General features: G+C 51.1%; 1 protein-coding gene across 1 annotated transcript; it reads right to left on the bottom strand.

Annotated features, from left to right (window-relative positions):
- Nucleotides 1–4,416: 4,416 nt before the first annotated feature.
- LOC132534771 (membrane cofactor protein-like) lies at nt 4,417–26,852 on the bottom strand. The gene is made up of 13 exons (XM_060179201.1): nt 26,777–26,852; nt 25,030–25,215; nt 24,613–24,712; nt 22,339–22,424; nt 20,528–20,725; nt 16,209–16,388; nt 11,410–11,592; nt 10,683–10,727; nt 8,558–8,629; nt 6,766–6,813; nt 6,330–6,383; nt 5,239–5,274; nt 4,417–4,637 (listed from the first exon to the last, which is right to left on the bottom strand). The coding sequence occupies exons 1-13, from the start codon at nt 26,850–26,852 to the stop codon at nt 4,579–4,581; spliced, it is 1,323 nt and encodes a 440-aa protein (XP_060035184.1). The 3' UTR covers nt 4,417–4,578.
- Nucleotides 26,853–27,001: the final 149 nt, after the last annotated feature.

The raw sequence follows: 27,001 nt of genomic DNA, 5'->3' as shown, positions 1-27,001 counted from the left end.
TACCCCTGGTTCTGTTACCCTGGTCCTGTTACCCCTGGTCCTGTTACCCTGGTCCTGTTACCCTGATCCTGTTACCCCTGGTCCTGTTACCCTGGTACTGTTACCCCTGGTCCTGTTACCCTGGTCCTGTTACCCCTGATCCTGTTACCCCTGGTCCTGTTACCCCTGGTCCTGTTACCCTGGTCCTGTTACCCTGGTCCTGTTACCCTGGTCCTGTTACCCCTGGTCCTGTTACCCCTGATCCTGTTACCCTGGTCCTGTTACCCTGGTCCTGTTACCCCTGGTCCTGTTACCCTGGTCTTGTTACCCCTGATCCTGTTACCCCTGGTCCTGTTACCCTGGTCCTGTTACCCTGGTCCTGTTACCCCTGGTCCTGTTACCCCTGGTCCTGTTACCCTGGTCCTGTTACCCCTGGTCCTGTTACCCTGGTCCTGTTGCCCTGGTCCTGTTGCCCCTGGTCCTGTTACCCTGGTCCTGTTACCCCTGGTCCTGTTACCCTGGTCCTGTTACCCCTGGTCCTGTTACCCTGGTCCTGTTACCCTGGTCCTGTTACCCCTGGTCCTGTTACCCTGGTCCTGTTACCCCTGGTCCTGTTACCCTGGTCCTGTTACCCTGATCCTGTTACCCCTGGTCCTGTTACCCTGGTACTGTTACCCCTGGTCCTGTTACCCTGGTCCTGTTACCCCTGATCCTGTTACCCCTGGTCCTGTTACCCCTGGTCCTGTTACCCTGGTCCTGTTACCCTGGTCCTGTTACCCTGGTCCTGTTACCCCTGGTCCTGTTACCCCTGATCCTGTTACCCTGGTCCTGTTACCCTGGTCCTGTTACCCCTGGTCCTGTTACCCTGGTTCTGTTACCCCTGGTCCTGTTACCCTGGTCCTGTTGCCCTGGTCCTGTTGCCCCTGGTCCTGTTACCCTGGTCCTGTTACCCCTGGTCCTGTTACCCTGGTCCTGTTACCCCTGGTCCTGTTACCCCTGGTCCTGTTACCCTGGTCCTGTTACCCCTGGGCCTGTTACCCTGTATCCTGTTACCCTGATCCTGTTACCCTGGTACTGTTACCCCTGGTCCTGTTACCCTGGTCCTGTTACCCCTGATCCTGTTACCCCTGGTCCTGTTACCCCTGGTCCTGTTACCCTGGTCCTGTTACCCTGGTCCTGTTACCCCTGGTCCTGTTACCCCTGATCCTGTTACCCTGGTCCTGTTACCCTGGTCCTGTTACCCCTGGTCCTGTTACCCTGGTCCTGTTACCCCTGGTCCTGTTGCCCTGGTCCTGTTGCCCCTGGTCCTGTTACCCTGGTCCTGTTACCCCTGGTCCTGTTACCCTGGTCCTGTTACCCCTGGTCCTGTTACCCCTGGTCCTGTTACCCTGGTCCTGTTACCCTGGTCCTGTTACCCCTGGTTCTGTTACCCTGGTCCTGTTACCCCTGGTCCTGTTACCCTGGTCCTGTTACCCTGATCCTGTTACCCCTGGTCCTGTTACCCTGGTACTGTTACCCCTGGTCCTGTTACCCTGGTCCTGTTACCCCTGATCCTGTTACCCCTGGTCCTGTTACCCCTGGTCCTGTTACCCTGGTCCTGTTACCCTGGTCCTGTTACCCCTGGTCCTGTTACCCCTGATCCTGTTACCCTGGTCCTGTTACCCTGGTCCTGTTACCCCTGGTCCTGTTACCCTGGTTCTGTTACCCCTGGTCCTGTTACCCTGGTCCTGTTGCCCTGGTCCTGTTGCCCCTGGTCCTGTTACCCTGGTCCTGTTACCCCTGGTCCTGTTACCCTGGTCCTGTTACCCCTGGTCCTGTTACCCCTGGTCCTGTTACCCTGGTCCTGTTACCCCTGGTCCTGTTACCCTGGTCCTGTTACCCCTGGTCCTGTTACCCTGGTCCTGTTACCCTGATCCTGTTACCCCTGGTCCTGTTACCCTGGTACTGTTACCCCTGGTCCTGTTACCCTGGTCCTGTTACCCTGATCCTGTTACCCCTGGTTCTGTTACCCCTGGTCCTGTTACCCTGGTCCTGTTGCCCTGGTCCTGTTGCCCCTGGTCCTGTTACCCTGGTCCTGTTACCCCTGGTCCTGTTACCCTGGTCCTGTTACCCCTGGTCCTGTTACCCCTGGTCCTGTTACCCTGGTCCTGTTACCCCTGGTCCTGTTACCCTGGTCCTGTTACCCCTGGTCCTGTTACCCTGGTCCTGTTACCCTGATCCTGTTACCCCTGGTCCTGTTACCCTGGTACTGTTACCCCTGGTCCTGTTACCCTGGTCCTGTTACCCCTGGTCCTGTTACCCTGGTCCTGTTACCCTGGTCCTGTTACCCCTGGTCCTGTTACCCTGGTCTTGTTATCCTGGTCCTGTTTTCTCTGGTCCTGCTGCCCCTGGTCCTGTTACCCCCATCCTGTTGTCTCTGGTCCTGTTACCCCGTCCTGTTGCCCCTGCCTCTCTTGGTCCTGTTCTCCCAGTCCTGTTCTTCCCAGCATTGGGATGCGGTCGTCTCGCAGGTGCCTTTGGATGGACAGATCGGGGCTCGCGGGCCCAGGGCAGCTCCTCCCCTCCAGTCGGTTTGGGCTGCCTTCTTGTTTGCTTGAGCAGAATAGAAGTTGAGAGGAAGCCGTGTGGGAGTCGGTGGCCGCATGCACCCCTGCACTACTAGCGTGCAGGAGGCTGGCGTTCGCCACAGGGCCCGCGAGATACCAGCTCAGTCTCAGTGTCACCCACAGCCTCCCAGCACGGGCACCGGGAACACAGTGTCCTCTATGGCCGTGATGGTGGCATGAAGGCCTGGTGTGCGCCCAGCGGATGACCAAGGAGTGCAGGCCAGGTGCAGCTTCAGCCTCACCACCTTCTAGAAATTCTTTTTCCAGCTCTTTTTCTCCTGACAGTGGTGAGAACATTTATGGATGCCTCTGGAATTTTTTTTTCCCTTCACCAGTAAATTGCTGGTCCATTAAGGCCTTTTTAATATGTCAGTCTTTTTTCTTTTTACATGGTACTAATTATTTACTGGAAACGGGAATCAGAGGGAATGGGGAGACAGGTTCCTCAGCACAGCTGCACAATCCGTGGACCTGTAGGTGGGGACTGTGGCTTGGACCCACGTCCTTGGCACTGGGACTTAGCCGCAGGCCTTGGGGTTTTGATGCCTTTGGAACAACCACACATTTCACGTGCCTGTCTCTGCGGCCTCTGTACTTCTCTATAAATTAGACATTGCCAGCACCCTGCTCTATGCTCACGGCAGATGATGGCACATGTTAAATGGCAAAGCATTTCTGTATGATTTGATGGCACAAGTTCTAGTCTCCATGTTTTTGAGTTTGATCTTTGGTATCTGCATGATCTAGATGATGCTCTGGTTCCTTCTCTTTAATAAAAACATTACTATTAATAAAATAAAACTGCTCCCTGTAAGCCATGTATTTGTACAGTGCTTCCTTTTTTTCCCTTTTTTTTTTTTTTACTCCAGGGTTATTGCTGGGGCCTTGCCTGCACTATGAATCCACTGCACCTGGGTGTCATTTTTCCCATTTTTGTTCCCCTTGTTATTTGTCCTGTTGTTGGACAGGACAGAGAGAAATGGAGAGAGGAGGGAAGACAGAGGGGGAGAGACAGACAGACACCTGCAGACCTGCTCCACTGCCTGTGAAGCGACTCCCCTGCAGGTGGGGAGTCAGGGGCTTGAACTGGGATCTTTATGCTGGTCCTTGTGCTTCGCACCACGTGTGCTTAACCTGCTGCGCTGCCGCCCGGCCCCAGCAGTGCATCCTTTTTCTAAGGCCCTCTTTTCACTTTTCTAGATACATTCACGGAGGTGTCGTATGAACCTCATGCCTCCAGCATGTTTCTTTTCAAGTCCAGCGTGTCACTGTGACTGAACTCAAATACTCACTCGTGCTTTTAGTGTCCGCCCTGAGAACAAATTTGAAATGAATAGAACCCAGCTTGGTATCTGAACATAAGACCAGCTCAACTTCTCTCAACTAGGGAAATGACTAGACAAGTGGAATTAAAAAATACTTATTAGATTTAATAAATATTTGACAGAGACAGAGAAACTGGTGTGAGGAGGAGGGAGGGAGACAGACAGATGCCTGCAGCCCTGCTTCACCATTCATGAAGCTTTTCCACTGCAGGTGGGGACCAGGGGTTTGAACCTGGGTCCTTGCTCCCTGTAATGTGAGCACTCAAACCAGGTGCGCCACCACCCGGCCCCAAAGTGGGAAGTTTCGCCCCCTGGTTCCCGTGGCAGTGATGATGAGAATCTCCCTGCGGAGCCGACCCTGACCTCGGGCTCTAAGACAGGCGGAAGGCAGGGCAGAGGCCTGATCCGGATGCGACTCAGACTAGTGCCCCACGGGAGCGCCTCTTAGTCCAAGCTGCTAAACTGACATTGCAAAGTCTTGTCACACTGACATTGAAAGCTGGAAGTTGTGAGATTTAGGTATTTTTAGTAAAGAAATGTCAATCGAGGGGCACACTAGCAGGCACGTCCTTGGAAGACAGCACACGGTTCAGAACAAGGCACTGCCTTGCTCTCTCTCTCACCGCACAGAGAAGGGCTCCAGGCGCAGGGCGCAGGCCTTTCCCGCCCTACTTCACGTTCTGAAGGGCCCCGTGCAGGCAGACGAACACCAGCGCCAGCCCAGCAACTGTAAGACACCGGGAGCAAATGACGGGACGGTGCAGGTTCACAGGGGCAGCGGCAGAAGGCTGTGCGCTTCTAAGGGGCAAGGAGACGCCGCTATATCAGGCATGGACACACTTCTGTCTACCAGCAGCCTCACTCCCTACACCAAGTCCTTGGAAGTCACTCAGACAGTCCGCGCTACATTTAGATGATCAGCTAAGTCGTATCTGGAAAGCAAACTCAAATGCCACATCGCCTTGAGAAGACAGGCATCTGGAGATCTGCTCCTCATGGAAATGGTTTAAAGGAAGGAATATCCAGTCTCAGCACAGTGCTACTTCACACACCTGCTCGGGCAGACACATTACAGTGCGTGAGGACCCTGGTCCCCACCTGCAGGGAAAAAGCTTCATGAGTGGTGAGGCAGGGCTGCAGGTGTCTCTCTGTCTCTCTCCCTCTCTCTCATCCTCCCCTCCCCTCTCAATTTCTGTGTCTGTCTAATAAAATATTTTTTAGAGAAGTCAGATCTTCATTTACTGTATTTTGAGCTATAAAAACTATGCAATAAGTCACATAAGCAATAACGGAATTCCACACAGGCCTGTGATCCAAGGGGGACTCACCGACAGCCAGCACGATCACAGCAATGAGCCCGGCACCTGAAACAAGAACAGCTTGGAGGCCGGGCCCAGACACGGGGTCCGAGTTTGGCCTCTGCACATGAGCTAAGGCGCGTAGCAGAAAGGCTTCCTGCTGCATTCTCACTGCTGGGGCACCGGGTGGGTCTGCTTTCTGCCCCTTCTAGCCAGAGCAGCTGAAATGCCCACCCCGCACCCACCACACACACCCCCACACACCCACCCCAGGGCCCCTCTCTGGATGGAGGGCTGTGCCTGCCAGGGGTGAAGGGCTGTGGGATGAAGGTCACTACTTCTCTGAGGTTCTTTGCTCATTCTCAGAGATGTTTCCAAATGTTTTCTTCCATTATCTAATGATTTTTAAAAAGTTATCTTTATTTATTGGATAGAGACAGCCAGAAATCGAGAGGGGAGGGGGTGATAGAGAGGCAGAGAGACACCCGCAGCCCTGCTTCACCACTCGCAAAGCTTTCCCCCTGCAGGTGGGGCCTCAGGGCTCGAACCCGGGTCCTTCCTCATTGTCAGACGTGTGCTCAACCAGGTGTGCCACCACCCGGCCCCTATCTAATGATTTTGCTAGGAATTTCGTATCTTGTTTTTCCACCTGCGCCCACCCCGGCCCTCGACTGCTCTCCCTCAGAGTCGTCAGGGGGCTTTTCTCCTCGTCCCCCTGGAGGAGCCTCTCTAGAGACGCTGAGCCGGTGGCAGGCAGCCCCCACCCCTCACGCCGGCCCCAAGCCGTGGGAGCCGCAGAGCCCACTCGAGCCCGCTGCTGGAGGGCCCCAGGCCCCCCCGCACCCCCTCCCCCGGCTCGGCCCCTGGGTGCCAGGTGCTACCTGGAAAGACCATGAGTCAGTGTCTGTCATTTGTGGACGTGTATCTAACCCAATCTTTATGAGGTGCCAACCAGGGCACTCAGTGGAATGAGGGAACTTTCCTCAACGCTCTGGTTACATGCAGCTCAAGGTGCATGAAACACATCTGCAGAGAACCTAAGACACAGACACGGATACGTGGTTTTTACCAGGAAAAATCAGAGGCCTCACGTTGCAGATTATTAAAGACAAAAACGCTACCTAAACTTTCAGACTGCTTAGCTGATAGTGATTTCTCCCTTGGCCTGGCATTTTCTAGGAAAAAGAAAAAAATTGAAGTTAAAAACTAGAAGGTAAGAACAAAGGTTCAGCAACTTTATAGTTTTTGAAGGACCTACCACAGCCTCACACAAGCACAGTCTCACCCGGGCAGCAGGCCACGTGCTGAGCGCCCAACCTGCACACACCGGGGCACTGGGAGAAGTCACCCCACCCAGCTGCCATGCGAGTCTGGCACCTCGTGAAGATCGCGCCAGATACACACCCACCCAACAGCGTCTGCGCCAGCTAGGGGGCTACAAGTGCCGACTGCCAGAGGCGTGCGACTCTCTTCCCCTCAGCACAGACACGGGAGCCTGGCGTTTGCAGGGAGAAACCTGGGCTGTGAGGCTGCAGGTGATGAAAGACAAAACAGTACCGAGACTTTCAGACTCCTTAAGTGGCAGCTGTCTCCCCCTGGAATTTTCTAGAAAAAAAAAAAGACAATAGAAACAAGTTTAAAAAATAAAACCAGAAGAAAATAACAAGGCTTTAAAAACTTTGCGTTTACACATTATGCTTTTCCTTCTAGAATTTCATCTTCCTTGTCATCTATCAGTGATTCTTGATAAAAACAGTATGCAAAGTTAAATTTGATGGCACCTGCGTTCTATACTCTGCCTAGTCTTTCCTGTGAGAAACTCAGGAGCGACAGCAAGCAAACCCATTGCCGTCATGCAGTCGAGCCTAGTCATTGTCGTTCTACTCCAAAGATATAGAAGGGCTTGGGGCCGATGGTCAGCAGGAGAAAAATGCCGATACGTTGAAGACCATGCACAGAAGGCCCGTCACTGACATCTCAGTGGTAAAAGTGAAAGTTTTTGGGAGTCGGGCTGTAGCGCAGTGGGTTAAGCGCATGTGGCGCAAAGCGCAAGGACCGGCATAAGGATCCCGGTTTGAGCCCCCGGCTCCCCACCTGCAGAGGAGTCGCTTCACAGGCGGTGAAGCAGGTCTGCAGGTGTCTGTCTTTCTCTCCCCCTCTCTGTCTTCCCCTCCTTTCTCCATGTCTCTCTGTCCTATCCAACAACGAAGGACATCAACAACAACAATAACCACAAGGCTACAACAACAAGGGCAACAAAAGGGGAAAAAAATGGCCTCCAGGAGCGGTGGATTCATGGTGCAGGCACTGAGCCCCAGCAATAACCCTGGAGGGTAAAAAAAAAAAAAAAGAAAAAAAAGTCAAAGTTTTTCCCTGAGATCAGGAACAGGACAGGAGGCTTTATGCACCATTCCTGATCAACAGAGGGTTGGAGTGTTGGAGAAGTTAGGAAGAATTTTAAAAAATGTTTATGTTCGGCTTAAGGTTCTGTAGACATCACAGACATAGGCTAGTGGAGCAACTATACTAATGAGAAGTGACAAAGCACATGTATCACATGTGTGAGTTGTGACAAAGCACATGTAAGCACATGTATGAGTTGCTGAAGTGCAGAAATGCATTAAGACCCGACTTCAAATGCAACTTAATACTTGGCCATGGGCTAGAAGTTGTTCTAGAGTGATCTGGGAGGTGGCCCAGTGGGTAAAGCACTGGATTATCAAGCAGGAGGTCCCAAGTTCAATCCCCAGCAGCACATGGACCAGAGTGATCTCTCTTCATATCTTTCTCACTAATAAATGAATAAAATCATTAAAAAAAAAAGAGGGAGCTGGGCAGTGGCGCAGCGGGTTAAGTGCACATGGTGGAAAGTGCAGGGACTGGCATCAGGATCCTGGTTTGAGCCCCCAGCTCCCCACCCGCAGGGAGTTCGCTTCACAGACAGTGAAGCAGGTCTGCAGGTGTCAAAAAAAAAATAAAGTTATAGAAAACCAAGCTTGCATCATTCACCCTTAATTCCTGAAACTTTGTGATGTGTACTTGTGTACTACTTATCTAATTAAAAATTACAAAAATACAAGCTACAACTAGTATAAACCATAAGAAAATTAGAAAAACATTCCAACCTGGTGAAAAAAGTTTACTTTATATTATAACGAGTTCTCTCATACATGCTTAAGAAAAATATTTTGTAAATTGACTAGGAAAATAAATTTAGGACAGTGATTAACATAGACCCCAAATAATTTGGTCTTACTGCCAAAGGAATATAAATTGACACGTGCCAGGAGTTCACACTCATCACTTAATAAAGTTCTTGGCAAGTAAGGAAGACGGTGAGTTACTGCACCTTCAGTCCCTGAGGCCAAGCTGTTGGCTGTAGCGTTCATGGCTGTTGTCGAAGGAGTAGAATGCTCAGGTACTAGAAAAAGATATTCCAGTCAATTCAGCCTCGTCGATACAGAATTATGGACTTCAGCTAAAGGTTATTATCTCGAAATGAAAAAAAAAAACCCATAACCCTCCTGGACTATGGACATCTACCTGGATGTGTATTTGGACAGTGCATGAGGACACGTGACTGGGATGTGTCTACTTGCAGCTACAGAGAACATTCCAGAAGGTACTAAGACATTTTAAAAATGGCGTTGAGAATCAACACGTGTCTTGAATGAAATATCAAGGGGCCAAGAGACAGCTCAGCTAGTTCAAACTTGACTCTGTGTGAAGAACCAGGCTGAACCCCCACTCCAGGCACCTGTCGGGGGCGGGAAGAGCCCCAGGAAGGAGGGGCAGCACTGTGGTGTCTGCCTAGCTCTTCTGTCTCTCACCATACATGTACCCTCTGGACCTAGAGAGTCATGCACCAATGATAACCCTGTGGCAAATACATAGCTAAGTATGCCTTCACTTTTCCTCACTTCCTCCCTCCACCCCTCCCTCCCTCCTTCCTTCGCTCCCTCCCTCCCTCCCTCCCTTCCTTCCTTCACCAATGTTGTGCTGGGGCTTGGTGCCTACACGACAGATCTAAAGCTCCATCACCCATGGTCTTGATTCTTTTTAATTTGGTAGAGATACTATGGAACTCAGTTTCTGTAGCCAAACACGAATAGCCAATCATGAAACAAAGTGTAACTTCGTGATGTTGGGAGATGAGGTAGGAGGATACAGACCACATCTCCTTAGGGGACAGCAGGAATCTCTCTCTCTTTTTTCCTTTCATCTGTAGGCATCAGTGCCCAAGTTAGCTTTTTTTCATACAGAAAGAGAGAGAGAGAGAGAGGGGAAGATACACAGCAGTGAAGTTCCCCCAAGGTACTGGGACCCAGCAGGTGTACTACTCAGGTGAGTTATCTTAGGTTGGATAAATTGTATGGGACAAAAAAGGCAAGGCAGGGGGTCGGGCGGTAGCGCAGCGGGTTAAGCACACATGGCACAAAGCGCAAGGACCTTAAGGATCCTGGTTCGAGGCCCCGGCTCCCCACCTGCAGGGGAGTCGCTTCACAGGCGGTGAAGCAGGTCTGCAGGTGTCTGTCTTTCTCTCCCCCTCTCTGTCTTCCCCTCCTCTCTCCATTTCTCTGTCCTGTCCAACAACGACGACAACAATAACAACGATGATAATAACCACCAGGGAAACAAAAGGGAAAGACGGCCTCCAGGAGCAGTGGATTCGTGGTGCAGGCACCGAGGCCTGGCAATAACCCTGGAGGCAAAAAAAAAAGGGGGGGGGGCAAGGCAGTTGTAGTTATGGTTCAGCGATGAAACAAGGCCTGGGGACAGGAAGAGAGCAAAGGTGCCAGTAAAAACTTTTTTTTTTTTTGGCATGCTGAGGTCTCACGCATGAGTGAATTCACATTCCCAGGCCACTTTCATTTAGATAGGCAGCAGGTAGGTAGACAGACAGAGCTTAGCAGCAGAGCTGAGCCGTGCCGTCCCGTGTGGACACGCCCAGGCCTCTCGGGTCCTCCGTGACCTCATCCTTTTTTAAAAGCACAAGAGGGCAAAGCTGACAAGACCCAGGAAACACACGCTGCAGGTCGGGAGCCCAGTCACATGACCAGCAGCCTTTCATGCGGCCTGGCAGCCTGGGGGCCAGGCCTGAGGGCTGTCCGTGCTCCCTCACACTTACCCGGAGGGGACTCCTTTACTGTGGCCGCTCACATGGAGCCTGTGCTGCCCTCTTCTAATCAAGAATGACCGCAAATGGTCATTCAGGTGACATTGTATCTAGTGCCTGGGAATATGTTCCCTCCTGCTACCGGGAAAAGTGAGTGTCAGCCATACGGATAAAGGAATGTAAAGGGTTTCAAATAATGGCAAGGAAAATCATATTAAATCTTTGACACTGAGAACTGGAGCTGCTACCCTGGGGGGGGGGGTAAAAGAACAAGACAATGTAGGTTGCTTAAAATATGTGGGGATTTCCGACGGTCTTTTCACCAGGAATTAAAACCTGAGAAATAACATTACCCTACCTCTGGGAGGCCAAATACTCGTTTTTGCGTTGGGAGCCACTGGCACTGCAAGAGAAGGAGGAAGGCGGAGACGGTCAGTGGCTGCGGGCGGCCGCTCCTGTCCACTGCTGAGAACTGGGCCGCGCCTGCCGGGTCCTGCCTGGCCCCCAGCCCAGCTCTCGAGGAGGCCGTGTCCACTCGGTCACGGGCACGCGGGGCCGGCGGCACACGGGCTGAGAGAGGAGCTGAGACTCCGTGCAAACAAAGTCCCAGCGGCAGGATTCCAGTTTTTGTGTTTTTACGCCATACGTGCATCAGCAAAGTACAGGCAAAAGGATGAAATGGGGCCGAGCGGTGGCACACCGGGCTAAGCGCACACGGTGCAAAGCGCAAGGACCTGCACCAGGATCTGGGTCGAGCCCCCGGCCCCCACCTGCAGGGGGGTCGCTTCACAAGCGGTGAAGCAGGTCTGCAGGTGTCTGTCTCTCTCCCTGTCTCCCCCTCCTCTCTCGGTTTCCCTCTGTCCTATCCAACGACGACAATGGAAAAAAATGGCCTCCCGGAGCAGTGGATGTGCAGTGCAGGCACTGAGCCCCAGTGATAACCCTGGAGGGGAAAAAAGAAAGAAAAGAAAAGAAAAGAAAAAATACTCAAGCTTCTTCTTCTGAATCACTTCTTACCAGGTGATTCGATCTAGTGTAGAATACAAGTCTGAGTGAAAAGAAAGTGACGTAGCTATTCCCGGTACCTTTAAGGCAGACGGGTATCCCTGGCTCCCAGGTGCTGTTGGCGCCACAGGTGACGGTGCTCTGCCCCTCCAGGTAGAAGCCCTCGTAGCACTCTATCTGCACGGCAGATCTGTAGTCGTAGTGCTTTTCGATCGGTGTGACGGGCCTCCCGTTCTCAACCACAGGATATGGGCACTGTATCACTGCATGAGAGAGGCCAGGGTCAGTAGAAACCTCTATCGTAATAACATCACAGTAAAAGTAAGAGCAAACGCAGAAGCTTCTGGTCGGGCCGACTCCAGGGAAGTATCAGTTCCAAATTAAAAAAAGAAAAAATTCTGACTGAAAAAAATCAACTTGGGCACTTTCCTTGTCCCATACATAGAACTAGGTCAAAAGGGACCTGCCACCTCCCATAAGGGCTGAAGTGACTTAACTCTTGGGAGCACAGATGGAAGGTGCCTTCACGACACTGGATCTGACAGGGAGTCCCTGGTGTGACACGCAAGCACAGGCAAAAGGAGACAGGGAAAGTGGCCCCAGCAAGCTGCACCTGGTGTCTCTCCAAGGCCGCTGTGGGGTGGGTGAGAGCCCGAGAGAGGGGACGGGCCACCAGCGGCAGAGTGCAGGACAAGGCGGAAGGCAGGGGACAGTCACCGAGAGAGGACGGAGGCAGACACTGGACATCCAGCAGATACACTGAGCAGAAGCCACAGCTGACGCTCACGCCCCAAGTTCATGCACAGACCTCTGAGTAGGAGCTTTGGGAAGACAGATCTCATCAGTTTGGGGATTACATTTATTTTTTTCTCATAAAACTGATTTTTATTCATTCATCCCTGTGCTTCATTATATTGTTTAAGTATTCATAAGTTTATAAGATTTTTGTAACTTAGTTAAAAATAATCTTCAATGTAGTAAGGGAATAATTCCTCACCACATTATACACCTCACTTTTATTTTTTTATTATATATATATATATATATATATATATATATATTTTTTTTTTTTTTTTTTTTCCTCCAGGGCTATTGCTGGGGCTCAGTGCCTGCACTACGAATCCACTGCTCCTGGAGGCCATTTTTTCCATTTTGTTGCCCTTGTTGTTTATCGTTGTTATTACTGTCCTTGCTGTTGGATAGGACAGAGAAATGAAGAGAGGAGGGGAAGACACAGAGGGGGAGAGAAAGACAGACACCTGCAGACCTGCTTCACTGCTTGGGAAGCGACTCCCCTGTAGCTGGGGAGCCGGGGGCTCGAACCGGGATCCTTACGCCGGTCCTTGCACTTTGTGCCATGTGTGCTTAACCCGCTAAGCTACTGCCCAGCCCTCAAGTTTTATTTTTATTTATTTTTTAATTTCTTAAAGTTACCTTTATTTATTGGATAGAGATAGCCAGAAATTGAGGTGCTAGGGAGAGGGAGAGAGGGAGAGAGAGAGAGACCTGCAGATCTGCTTCACCACTCAGAAAACTTTCCTCCTGCAGGTCAGGACTAGGGGCTTGTGCCTGGGTCCTTGCTCACCGTAAAATGTACGTTTAACCAGATGTGCCACCACCTGCCTCCTTATTTTTATTTATTCTTAAAATTTTATTAGTGACTTAATATCGACTTACAAAATAATGAGATAACAGGGACCACACCATCCCACCAGAGTTCTGTGTCCCCATTCCCTCCACTGGAAACTGCAGTGGTTCTCCCAAGGGCACAGATGTGGGATGACTATTTCTTTCTTTTTTTAAAAAAATTTCTTTATTGGGAAAGTAATATTTTACATTCGACAGTAAACACAATAGTTTGTACATGTATAACATTTCCCAGTTTTCCATATAATAGTACAACCCCCACTAGGTCCTCTGTCATCGATGACTATTTATTTCTATAACTAACTAACTATGTGTGTATATATATATATATATATATATATATATATATATATATCTCCGTTTCTCCCTATGCTCCTGCCTTCTCTTCCTAAGCCATACCTACACCTCTTACTCCTTGAATGTCCTTCCTTCTTTCTTCTTTTATTTGGGTCTTGATGGAGTTGGGGTTCCCAGCCCTCTGGTCATTCCCTAACGTTTCTCCTGCTCCGGGACATGGACCAAAATTCTTCTTCTTCTTTTTTTTTTTTTTTTTTTACATTCCACAGTAAATACAATCGTTGGTACATGCATAAAATTTCTCAGTTTTCCACATAACAATATAGCCCCCACTAGGTCTTCTGTCATCCTTTTCCAGGACCTGTACTCCCCCCATCCACCCTGGTCTTCTACCTTGGTGCAATACACCAACTCCAGTCCAGTTTGCTTAGGACCCAAATTCTTTATGGGGAGCAGAAGGTGGGAGTTCTGGCTTCTGTCATTGCTTCTCCACTGGACATGGGTGTTGGCAGGTGGACCCACACCTCCAGCTTGTCTCTGTCTTTCCCTAGTGGGGCAGGGCTCTGGGGAGGGGAGGCTCCAGGACACATGGGTGAGGGCGTCTGCCCAGGGACGTCAGGATGGCGTTGTGGTAGCATTTGCAGCTTGGTGGCTGGGGCTGTGGTATTTCTGCAGATGTGTCAGCTGTAACTGTTGAATTTTGTTAAGTCGGACAGTTGTAACTATTTGTTATCTTGGGGAAGTGTCTGGTCTGGTTGCTGTCCCTCTATGGCCACGCCACCTGGAAGTCCCTCAGGATTACATTTCTTTAGAGTTACTAACGCTTTTTTCCTGGTTGATTTTATTCAGTTATGAGGTGTGCGGGCAGAAGTCTGTGTGTTGGGGGCACATGTAACGACAGAAGCCGTGGCTGGTGGCCAAGTGAGGTGGCCGGCAGTCAGGGTTCTGGTTCCATCACTTGCTAGTGTCCAAAGCTGAAGTCTAGGAACTAAGGTTTGCTTCTCTGATTCTGTTTTTTTTTTTTTTTTTTTTTTTTACCATAGCCCTGCTCAGTTCTGGCTTATGGCGGTATGGGGGATTGAACCTGGGACTCGAGAGCCTCAGGCATGAAAATCTCTTTGCATAACCCTCATGCTATACCTCCACCCTGGTTCCGATTTTTGGATTTTGATTTCATTAGCCTTGTCAAATTGATAAATTGTCACATTTATAAATTGATGTCACAGCAAGGAATGGCTGTGAGCCGTGTGCCCGATGAGAGGTTCAAACCCAACACACACAATCACAATCCACTCCTGCACCTCCACGGCAAAAATGAAGACGTGAGTGAGGGACTTGGACGGACAGTTCTGTTGGACCCTTGGAAACCTGATGGCAGGGAAGGAAGGCCTCCGCTTGGTGACGTCCCAAGGAGAGTCAGTTCACAGGGATGGAGGGCGGAGTGGGGTAGCAGGCTGAGGGAGGGGCACGGAGAGGTACTGCCTGCTAGAATGAAGTGTCGGCTGGGTACTGACACCGTGTTGGGACAGACGGCAGTCACGGCGCACTGCGAATGTGCTCCCTGAGTTAAAGGTGAGCAGAGCTTAGTGTAGGAGAATCAATATAGAATCAGAAGTGCTTTAAACATTAAACTATACTGGGGCTGGCAGGTGTCTCGCCGACGTCAGAGCACCAGGCCACTCTGTGGGAGTGACTGGGCAGGGAAGGCTACAGCAGTGGTGTGGTGTCTCTCTTCTCACCTCACTTCTCCTCCCCTCCCCTCCCTTCCCCTCGTTTCTCTTCCCCACTTGTCTCTTCTCTGTCTCTCATCCTTTATGCAAAAAGAAGAAGAAGAAATCAAATAAAGAAAGGAAGGAAGGAAGGAAATAAGGAAAGAGAAAAAATGGTCACCAGAGCAGCAGAGGGATGCAGGCTCCGAGTCCCAGTGATAATCCTGGTGGCCAAAAGTAAATAGATAAAGTAAAGCACACCATGAGAGAATAGAGGGAAAGGACAGTGATTACATTCTGAACGATTCAGAATTCCACGTTTTATATGAGGAGGAATCCATTTGGGGACAAGGCAATAACTTGTGAATTATTGCTTTTATTTCATTTGTATGAGTTCTACCTTTATTCCCAACTAACACAGGGAAACCCTCCCACACACACACACACACTAGGCTAGTAGGAAAAATAGCTGCTATTCATGTTGATGCATGAAAACATCTCTCTCTGCTCATGTCACCACAGGCAGTGGGCAAAGAGCCCTGTGAAAACACAACAGATCTGAACAGCAACATTCTGTGCGCGTGGAGACAGAAGTGCTAGGTATTTTCACTCCCTCTGGAACACACACACACACACACACACACACACACACACACACACTTTTAAATTACCGCCAGGGGTCATCACTGGGGATCGGTGCCAGCACTATGAATCCACTGCTTCTAGCAACTATTTTTTCTTCTTTTTTTTTTAATTTCTTTTTTTTTAAATATTTATTTTATTTATTTATTCCCTTTTGTTGCCCTTGTTGTTTTATTGTTATAGTTATTATTGTTGTTGTCATCGTTGTTGGATAGGACAGAGAGAAATGGAGAGAGGAGGGGAAGACCGCCTGTGAAGCGACTCCCCTGCAGGTGGGGAGCCGGGGTTCGAACTGGGATCCTTATGCCGGTCCTTGTGCTTTGCGCCACCTGCGCTTAACCCGCTGTGCTACAGCCCGACTCCCTAAATTTCTATTTTATTTGCTAGAACAGAGAGAAATTGAGAAAGGAGGAGCGGCAGAGAGAGACACCACTCAGACCTGCAGGTGGGGGCAGGGGCTTGAATCGGTGTCCTTGCACACTGTAGTGTGCACTCAAGCAGCTGTGTCATGGCCCAGCCCTGTGCCATTAATACCTCATGTCAAAGAAACAACAGGAAAGTGAGTGGGAAAAGGCTCCTCGTACCTCGAATGCACTTTGGAAGCGCCGGTTCCCAGGTGCTGTTGGCACTGCAGAACACCACGGTGCTGCCGGTCAGGTGAAAGCCCTGCAGGCACTCAAATATAACCACGGCCTCATAGTAGAACCGTGTCCCGACTGATACAGGCCTTCCATTCTCAAGGACGGGACGATTGCATTTGACCACTGAAAAGTGAAGAGACCCCAGAGTCACATGACCTGGTGTGATATTAACACAGGACCAGAAACATGTACCAAGCAGTGATCTTAACAAGGAAGACAGGGTGTGAAATGAAGACACTTACAAACTCTGTGTGGACTTGGACTTACTGGAGATGTAGACTTTAGAGAGATTTAGACCTTAGATCGAGACCTTAGATGGATCTAGGTTTTAGACAGATTCAGAGGTAGAAAACAGATTTGGAAAAGTCTACTAACACTTTTTCCTGAACCAACTCCGAGTTTATTACTGCTCTTGTGTGTTACTGTTACTGACTAGTCTTGAAAAAGGTCTGAGTGTCAACTGCCTAAACTTTCAGTTCAGACGACTTTCAATTCTTTTTTGCTCCTGTGGTTTTCCCAGCGTCAGACAGCTCCCCAGGGGGAATCCTGCTGATCATTAAGTGAAGGCCCTGGCCTCTTTATTATTCTGAGAGACCCAATATTAATACTTCTGATCAAAATTAAAACTTTGTCTTTATCAAAGACCTACCTCCCTAACTTCTTTACCTCGTCTTGGATGGAGCTTGAAGGAATCCTGTGAAGTGAGATCAGCCAGAAAGAGAAGGATGAAGATGGGGTGACCTCACTCATGGACAGAGATAAGAACAGAAGGGAAACACCAAGCAGAACTTGGACTGGGTTTGGTGTCTTGCACCAAAGCAAAACTCTGGCGTGTGAGGGTAGGGAGGGGCTGAGTGGGGGCATGGGGTCCTGGTGCAGGATGTTGGGAAGGACTGAGTCTGGGGGATGTTGGGAAGGACTGAGTCTGGGGGATGTTGGGAAGGACTGAGGCTGGGGGATGGTGGAGGACTGAGTCTGGGGGATGTTGGGAAGGACTGAGGCTGGGGGATGTTGGGAAGGACTGAGGCTGGGGGATGGTGGAAAGGACTGAGGCTGGGGGATGGTGGAGGACTGAGTCTGGGGGATGTTGGGAAGGACTGAGTCTGGGGGATGTTGGGAACGACTGAGGCTGGGGGATGTTGGGAAGGACTGAGGCTGGGGGATGTTGGGAAGGACTGAGTCTGGGGGATGGTGAAGGACTGAGGCTGGGGGATGTTGGGAAGGACTGAGGCTGGGGGATGTTGGGAAGGACTGAGTCTGGGGGATGGTGGAGGACTGAGTCTGGGGGATGGTGGAGGACTGAGGCTGGGGGATGGTGGAGGACTGAGTCTGGGGGATGTTGGGAAGGACTGAGTCTGGGGGATGTTGTGAAGGACTGAGGCTGGGGGATGTTGGGAAGGACTGAGTCTGGGGGATGGTGGAGGACTGAGGCTGGGGGATGTTGGGAAGGACTGAGTCTGGGGGATGTTGGGAAGGACTGAGTCTGGGGGATGTTGTGAAGGACTGAGGCTGGGGGATGTTGTGAAGGACTGAGGCTGGGGGATATTGGGAAGGATTGAGTCTGGGGGATGGTGGAGGACTGAGTCTGGGGGATGTTGGGAAGGACTGAGGCTGGGGGATGGTGGAGGACTGAGTCTGGGGGATGTTGGGAAGGACTGAGGCTGGGGGATGTTGTGAAGGACTGAGGCTGGGGGATGTTGGGAAGGACTGAGTCTGGGGGATGGTGGAGGACTGAGTCTGGGGGATGTTGGGAAGGACTGAGGCTGGGGGATGTTGGGAAGGACTGAGTCTGGGGGATGGTGGAGGACTGAGTCTGGGGGATGTTGGGAAGGACTGAGTCTGGGGGATGTTGTGAAGGACTGAGGCTGGGGAATGGTGGAGGACTGAGTCTGGGGGATGTTGGGAAGGACTGAGGCTGGGGGATATTGGGAAGGACTGAGTCTGGGGGATGGTGGAGGACTGAGTCTGGGGGATGGTGGAGGACTGAGGCTGGGGGATGGTGGAGGACCGAGTCTGGGGGATGTTGGGAAGGACTGAGTCTGGGGGATGTTGTGAAGGACTGAGGCTGGGGGATGTTGGGAAGGACTGAGGCTGGGGGATGTTGGGAAGGACTGAGTCTGGGGGATGGTGGAGGACTGAGGCTGGGGGATGTTGGGAAGGACTGAGTCTGGGGGATGGTGGAGGACTGAGTCTGGGGGATATTGGGAAGGACTGAGTCTGGGGGATGTTGGGAAGGACTGAGTCTGGGGGATGTTGGGAAGGACTGAGTCTGGGGGATGTTGTGAAGGACTGAGGCTGGGGGATGTTGTGAAGGACTGAGTCTGGGGGATGGTGGAGGACTGAGTCTGGGGGATATTGGGAAGGACTGAGGCTGGGGGATGTTGGGAAGGACTGAGTCTGGGGGATGTTGTGAAGGACTGAGGCTGGGGGATGTTGGGAAGGACTGAGGCTGGGTGATGGTGGAGGACTGAGGCTGGGGGATGTTGGGAAGGACTGAGGCTGGGGGATGGTGGAGGACTGAGTCTGGGGGATGTTGGGAAGGACTGAGGCTGGGGGATGGTGGAGGACTGAGGCTGGGGGATGTTGTGAAGGACTGAGTCTGGGGGATGTTGTGAAGGACTGAGGCTGGGGGATGTTGGGAAGGACTGAGTCTGGGGGATGGTGGAGGACTGAGTCTGGGGGATGTTGGGAAGGACTGAGTCTGGGGGATATTGTGAAGGACTGAGGCTGGGGGATGTTGGGAAGGACTGAGTCTGGGGGATGTTGGGAAGGACTGAGTCTGGGGGATGTTGTGAAGGACTGAGGCTGGGGGATGTTGGGAAGGACTGAGTCTGGGGGATGGTGGAGGACTGAGTCTGGGGGATGTTGGGAAGGACTGAGTCTGGGGGATGTTGTGAAGGACTGAGGCTGGGGAATGGTGGAGGACTGAGTCTGGGGGATGTTGGGAAGGACTGAGGCTGGGGGATGTTGGGAAGGACTGAGGCTGGGGGATGTTGGGAAGGACTGAGTCTGGGGGATGGTGAAGGACTGAGTCTGGGGGATGTTGGGAAGGACTGAGTCTGGGGGATGTTGGGAAGGACTGAGTCTGGGGGATGGTGAAGGACTGAGTCTGGGGGATGGTGAAGGACTGAGTCTGGGGGATGTTGGGAAGGACTGAGTCTGGGGGATGTTGGGAAGGACTGAGTCTGGGGGATGGTGGAGGACTGAGTCTGGGGGATGTTGGGAAGGACTGAGGCTGGGGGATGTTGGGAATGACTGAGGCTGGGGGATGGTGGAGGACTGAGTCTGGGGGATGGTGGAGGACTGAGTCTGGGGGATGGTGGAGGGCTGAGGTTGGGTGATGGTGGAGGACTGAGGCTCGGGGATAGTGAAGAAGGACTGAGGCTGGGGATGGTGGAGGACTGAGGCTTGGGGATGGTGGAGAAGGACTGAGGCTGGGGGAGTGTGTTTGGCAGACACCTGTCATGGTGAGATTAGAAATTTTACCTGTGTTATCAACTGCACTGTGAACCAGTAACCCCACAATTTAAAAAATAACCAAGAAGCTAAGAAGTGAGAACTTACATTGCTAATGGTTTGAATTTCTGCTGGTAACCTCAAAGAACACATTGTATTGAATCTTCAAATTATTTTCTTTAAATATTTGTGGAACATGGTAAATGAACAGGTTAAAAACCATGTTTGTCTTATTAGGAGATTAAATAACAACTAGAAAACTACTTTCAAATACTTGTTTCAGTCCTTTTATTTTTTTATTTTATTTACTTATTTATTTATTTTGCCTCCAGAGTTATCACTGGGGCTCATTCCCTGCACTACAAACCCACTGCCCCTGGTAGCCATTTTTCCATTTTTTTAAATTGGATTAGGAGAGAAATGGAGAGAGGAGGGGAAGACAGAAAGGGGGAGAGAAAGACAGACACCTGCAGACCTGCTTCACCGCCTGTGAAGTGACCCCCCTGCAGGTGGGGAGCCGGGGGCTTGAACTGGGATCCTTTCGTCAATCCTTGCTAGCCCCTACTTACTCGTTTCCCAGAGCACTGCTCAGCTCTGGCTGATGGTGGTGCTGGGGACTGGACCTTGTATTACTTTCAAATCAGCCTCTTTAAGAGTTTTTTGCTTGTTTAGAGTCCTCTGCATTGGAAGGGAGGGGTGGGGCTCTACGACTCCAAGTCCTTATTAACTTGCACTATAAGCTTCCTTGTAGATGAAATTTTAAAAGGGTTTCCACAGTACTCAGAAGTAAGGAAACAAACCGTCACCTTTGCACTCAGGAGGTCTGCTGCTCCATTTCCCGTTTTCAGAACAAATCAGCCTGCTCTTCCCAACAAGTGAAAATTCATCTGGCCCACTGGCAGGGTTACAGGTGTAATTCACAGACTCGCTGTATTCAAACGTTTCCTTCTGGCTATCACTGTACTTCCCATTGGATATTTGTGGAGGTGGTGGACAGTAAGTCCCTTAAAAGGGCAAAAGTAGAAACAAAAGACAAATGGAGGGGAGAAATTAAAGGCAGCATTGGCCAAGAACAAAGACCCATGGTCTTCTTTTCATAAGCTCATTCGTGTAAGCTTTCTAGAGGGTCTCTGTGCTTCAGCCTCTACTTAGAGAGTCACCAGGTGGCAATATATTGACTTGGCAGTAACTCTCAGCATAGTCACTTTCCTGGCTTATCCCCACAGGAGATCCCTGTATGTATCCAAGTGCCAGGCTGATTCTGTCCTAGTAGTCAAGAGACACTGCCAGTTAGATCAGAAGATGTGCCTCTGGTTACATTACTGGCACTTGAGAAAAACTCATTACTCTATCAACTCACACATCAGTTACATCATTGGATTAAAATACTACCAAGAGGGAGTTGGGAGGTAGCACAGCGGGTTAAGTGCACGTAGCGCAAAGCGCAAGGATCGGCGCAAGGATCGGCGTAAGGATCCCGGTTCGAGCCCCCGGCTCCCCACCTGCAGGGGAGTCGCTTCATAGGCGGTGAAGCAGGTCTGCAGGTGTCTGTCTTTCTCTCCCCCTCTGTCTTCCCCTCCTCTCTCCAGTTCTCTCTGTCCTATCCAACAATGATGATGACATCAATAATAGCTACAACAATAAAACAACAAGGACAACAAAAGGGAATAAATAAATATAAAAAATACCAAGATAGCTATTTTCAATCTACCCTTGACATATACAAAGGAGTTTGCAGAGGCTGAGAATTATGTGATGTGGCCACAACGGGACCATGTGTCTTCCCTTAGTCAGGCAATGAGAGGATTAAAAAAAACTTTTTTTATATTTATTTTCCCTTTTGCTGCCTTTGTTTTTTATCGTAGTTATTATTGTTGTTATTGATGTTGTTGTTGTTAGATAGGACAGAGAGAAATGGAGAGAGGAGGGGAAGACAGAGGGGGGAGAGAGAGACAGACACCTGCAGACCTGCTTCACCGTCTGTGAAGTGAAGTGACTCCCCTGTAGGTGGGGAGCCAGGGGCTCAAACCGGGATCCTTACGCGGTCCTTGCACTTCGTGCCACGTGCGTTTAACCCGCTGCGCTACCGCCCGACTTCTGAGAGGATCTTAAAGAAGGTTTCAGAACACCAAAATGTTCTGAGTTTTCTTTTGCCTCCAGGGTTATGGCTGGGGCTCGGTGTCTGCACTATAAATCCACTGCTCCTGGGGACCATATTCCCATTAAAATTTTTTTTTTATTGGATAGGACAGAGAGAAATGGAGAGAGAGGAGGGGAAGACAGAGAGGGGGAGAGAAAGACAGACACCTGCAGACCTGCTTCACCGCCTGTGAAGCGACCCCCCTGCAGGTGGGGAGCCGGGGCGTGAGCCGCCGCCTGACCCCCTTCTGTTACTCTAATGAGATTTATTTTTCATAGAAATATGTCGCAGACACTAGCTCTGAGTTAGGGCTGAGTCAGGTTCTCACAGTTAAGGACTCTGTCACACATGCACACAAGGACATCAGCAGACAGAAGTGGCAGAGGAGGGCTCTGAGGTCTCTTTTAATCTAAAAAGTGGCTCCAAGGCATAAAGCCGGAGCCCCGCGCTCTACACCCTGCAAGCGGGTTTACTTACGTTTGCACTTTGGGTAGTTTTCACTCCAGCGAGTAGTGTTGCCAGAAAGGGTGCAAACTAGGATCTGGGCTCCAACTAAGTGGTAACTAGACGAGAAAAGAGAAGTTACAGTTCTTCAACGGTTAACAAGACGCTCACGGTCAGGAAGACGCTCTGAGGGAGACGTCTCTCGCAGGGCCCAGCTCTGGGGGAGGCCGAGGAAACACCTGAAGGACGTTGGCTTCTCTAGCGGGTACATGGGAGAACTGCGGAGGCCACAGCAACGGCAGCAGTGGTTTGCGACTGTGATTCTTGGTCTCTCTGACTTGAGAGAAATCTCATGAGGGCCTTATTGTCAACACCAGCACTGCAGCTATCAGGGCAGGCTAGAAGGGGTGGGGATGGAGGGGTGAATGACCAATGTTTACAGATTCTACAGTCAAGTCGGGACGCATTCAGATGAGAGAACTGTAGGGTACTTAATGCATCGCCATGGGAGACGCAGAAGCACACACACGTACACACACACACACACACTCAGGTACAGACATACAGGTACAGACACACACACATACAGGCACACACACAGGTACACACACACACAGGTACAGACACACACACACAGGTGCAGACACACAGGTACAGACACACACACATACAGGCACACACACAGGTACACACACACTCAGGTACAGACACACACACATACAGGCACACACACATTCAGGTACACACACACACAGGTACAGACACACACACAGGTGCAGACACACACACACATGTACACACACACACTTAGGTACAGATACACACACACAGGCACACACACACTCAGGTACATGCACACACAGGTACAGACACACACACACACTTAGGTACACATACACACACTCAGGTACAGACTCATACACACAGGCACACACTCAGGTACACACACACACAGGTACAGACACACATACACACAGGCACACACATACACACATTCAGGTACACACACAGGTAGAGACACACACACTCAGGTACAGACACACATACACACAGGCACACACACACTCAGATACACACACACACACTTAGGTACACACACACACACACTCAGGTACACACACACAGGCACACGCACACACAGATACACACACACAGATACAGACACACTCAGGTATAGACACACATACACACAGGTACACACACACACACACACACACACGAGATTGGCCCATGAGGTGCTGCAGTGGACAGTGGACTGAGTACCAGACTTGCAAGCATGACATCCAAAGTCGAATCTCTGGCCTGTGCTGGCATAATGCTCTGTCTCTCTCTCTCCCCCCTCAGTGGCTCTGTCTCTCTCTCCCCTCAGTGGCTCTGTTTTTCTCTCCCCTCAGTGATAAATAAATATTAAAAAGGAGAAACAACTTATATATCCATGAAAGGGAACAGGAAGGGAGCCTAAACGTTTCCCGACACAGCCGAGCTAGACACGAAAGAAAACCGCAGGCTGGAAGCAAAGGGCAGAGAAGGCCCCTTGCAGGCCGTCAGGAGACAACAGCAGAGCCACGAAGGCCCGGCCCCAGCACGCCGCGAGTCTCCACGCGTCCAGAGCTCCGAGACGCGACTGGCGGACCCGATAAAGCACGCGACCCGAGCAGACTCTGTGTTGATGTCCTGAGACAGAAACAAGCTGCCGGTGATGGGAGGAGACCTTCCATGCAAACGGAGATGGGGGGGGGGGCACTACTGCCAGACAAACAGCCACTAAGCAGACGGGCTCCCAGAGACAAGGACAGGCTAGAGTAAGAGGCCAGGACACGCAGACGAGACAGTCGTCACAGGGTCTGTGCCCCTGGTGACAGGCCTTCACATCAGAGGAAGTAAAGCAAACTTGGGCTTGAAGGAAGAACACACACTTGTACAGAACGGCGACTTCTGATGGAGCTGGAGACTCGGCGCCACTCGCCGTGCAGGAGGGCACAGCTGGCAGGCCAGACACTAAAGGGCTTCAAGGACATTGTCTCCACAGGCATCACTTCACCCTCATGTGCGCTTGTTGCCGAGATCGACTCCCTCGCTTCACAGAGCTTACAATCACTCCGCTGTTATGTGAGGTAAGTATCAAGAGTTTGGCTTTACTCAACTTAGATTTCATTCTGTGGCATGACATCTCTCCCCCCATGATTCTTTGGCTACAAGTCCGACTTGCCACACAGAAAGCAAAGACACTGACCTTCACAGGAGTGGCTGGCGAGAACAGACAGCAGAGGTGTAACATGAACTGTGTTTTCTCTGGGAGTGACTTACCCCTTATCACACACAAAGCTCGCTTCATCATTCACCTTAAATATTCTGTCTTGGATTAGCACTTGGCCGTTCGAGATTACTGGAATCGGGCAGGATTTACCTAAAAGAAAGAATTCGAATTTGTTTTTAGTGCCGATTTCAAGACATTTGAAGCAAGATAAAAATTCCGGACTGTTCTCTTCAACCCACATGCTGATCATATCTTTATTTTAGCAATGAGATGGGCAGGTTAACACTTCAGCTTTGCCCAGGTTACTAATCCAAGAAAAAAACTCCAGGAGTCATTGCAAAGTCTGAAAAACACATTACTATCTAAAACCTAGTTTACATAAAAAGCATACTACTGAAAATAAACCACAAAACGTGTAATTATGTCTAGAGTGGACAAAAACAACAGAAAGGTTTTCTCATACTTACTGACACAGGCTTCTTTGATAGGGTACCACGTGTTCTCCTGTTGACAATGCGTTGTTAGTGAAAAATTTGACTTATTTTCATACCCGATACGGCACTTATAATATACTTTCTCTCCAGGACTATAACTGGACTTAGCATCCCCCACGAGTTTCATCGAATGGAACTTTAATGGCTGACCACAGGCATCTAGAGAGAAGAGAGAGAGAGGGGAAAGGGCAGTGTTTTCTCTGTCCTTGGCCAGGGATTGTGGCCTGGCAGCAGGGACCCAGAGAGAATGAGCCATGGCGAGACGTCCAGTGACCGTCCCCTGCCGGGTGGTGGGGCAGAGCCTGGGAAGGGGGTGCAGGACGGGCCTTGTGTGTCCAGCAAGACCCTCTTCACTCTGGGTTAGTCGGGTCGGGTGTTCACTCCGTCACTGAATACTGTATAGAGAGTATTCTTCCCCACTAGTTTCTAACTCGTTCCAACACTCCCAAGGGCAGGCTGCCCCAGAGCCCCAGCCCGTGAGGGTTTCGGAATGGTGACAACAGTGCTTCACGTGCTATTCTCTGCCCAAGTCAAGATTCATAGCCGACTTCCTGTCAAGAGCACATGCCCACTGTCTAGACGGGGCCCCCTGAAAGTCATGGACTCTGACGGTAAGGGCTGGACATTGCCTTGAAAATGGGACAGTGAGGATGCAGCCTGCTTAGCGATGGGTGATGAGAGCCGCACCCTGCATACAGGGTGGACAGTGAGGGGCGGGCAAGGCCCAGACACGTGGACAGTGAGAGCTAACACTACCAGTGGACGGTGGATGGGATGCGGACTGTAGAGAAACTGCAGCAGTGCAGAGACTGGAGCTTTAGAACAGACAGTTCTTTTTTTTTAATTTTTATTTATAAAAAGGAAACACTGACAAAACACAGGATAAGAGGGATTCAACTCCACACAGTTCCCACCACCAGAGCTCCGTATCCCACCCCCTCCCCTGACAGCTTTCCCATTCTCCATCCCTCTGGGAGCATGGACCCAGGTCTGGCGTCTGTCATTGCTTCCCCGCTGACCATGGAGGATGGACAGTTCTATGACCAGATGCATGAGCTCTCCCACTTCTGCAGAACCTGGACACTGGAACCACCTGGACACCTGGACAGCTGGACTTGGACTCCTCTAAACCAGAATCTGAGAATCTGGACATGGAGGCACCCGATCCACGGGAAACCTGGCCATCTGGGCCAGCTGGGTACCTCACCCACCCGTGCATCTGGCCACTTGGATAACATGGACAGCTAGACCACCTGGGCACCAGGACCAGTGAGGTGCCATGTCACCAGACAGGTGAGTCACCTGGGCATATGGACTTGGGACAACTGGACATTGGGACACCTGGACTTGGGATACCAGTACATTTGGACCTGGGACATCTGGACACTGGGACACTTGGACCTGGGACACTTAGACCAGGGACATCTAAACACTGGGACACTGGATCTGGGACACCTGGACCTGGGACATCTGGACACCTAGACCTGGGACACCTGCACCCGGTCATCTGGACCTGGGACAGCTGGACCTGCGACATATAGACCTGGGACACCTGGACATCTGGACCTGGGACATATAGACCTGGGACACCCGGACATCTGGACCTGGGACACCTGGACCTGGGACATATACACCTGGGACACCTGGGCACCCGGACATCTGGACCTGGGTCACGACTGCACCGAAATGCCAGGTCCACCTGGGCCCCGGTGCGTCCTACCCGTGGGCCTGGGCAGCAGCAGCGCTAAAGCCACCGGGAGGACGAGGCTCCGGGGGTGGCGGCGAGGCCCCGACATCGTGCAGCAGCGGGAGCAGCAGGGCGACTGCGAGCACGCTGGGGGGCGGGGCCGCGGCGCGCCGTAGGGGCGAGGGTCATCCGGGGGCGGGGCCTCGCCTCAGCCAATAAGGGCGCAGCTGTGGTTGCGTCACAACCTGGCGCCCCGCC

Source organism: Erinaceus europaeus, chromosome 19 (assembly GCF_950295315.1).
Source record: "Erinaceus europaeus chromosome 19, mEriEur2.1, whole genome shotgun sequence".
NCBI classification, from domain to species: Eukaryota; Metazoa; Chordata; class Mammalia; order Eulipotyphla; family Erinaceidae; genus Erinaceus; species Erinaceus europaeus.
This window is presented reverse-complemented; position numbering and strand designations above follow the sequence as displayed.

What these genes read in the sequence shown, in the direction of transcription:
- LOC132534771 (XM_060179201.1), bottom strand. Translation starts at nt 26,852, where the DNA reads ATGTCGGGGCCTCGCCGCCACCCCCGGAGCCTCGTCCTCCCGGTGGCT. An exon ending in GCTTCCAAAGTGCATTCGAG is followed by an intron (nt 11,593 to 16,208) that starts GTACGAGGAGCC and finishes TCTCTCATGCAG; the next exon opens with TGATACAGTGCCCATATCCT. An exon ending in TGTGATCGTGCTGGCTGTCG is followed by an intron (nt 4,638 to 5,238) that starts GTGAGTCCCCCT and finishes GGTGTCTTACAG; the next exon opens with TTGCTGGGCTGGCGCTGGTG.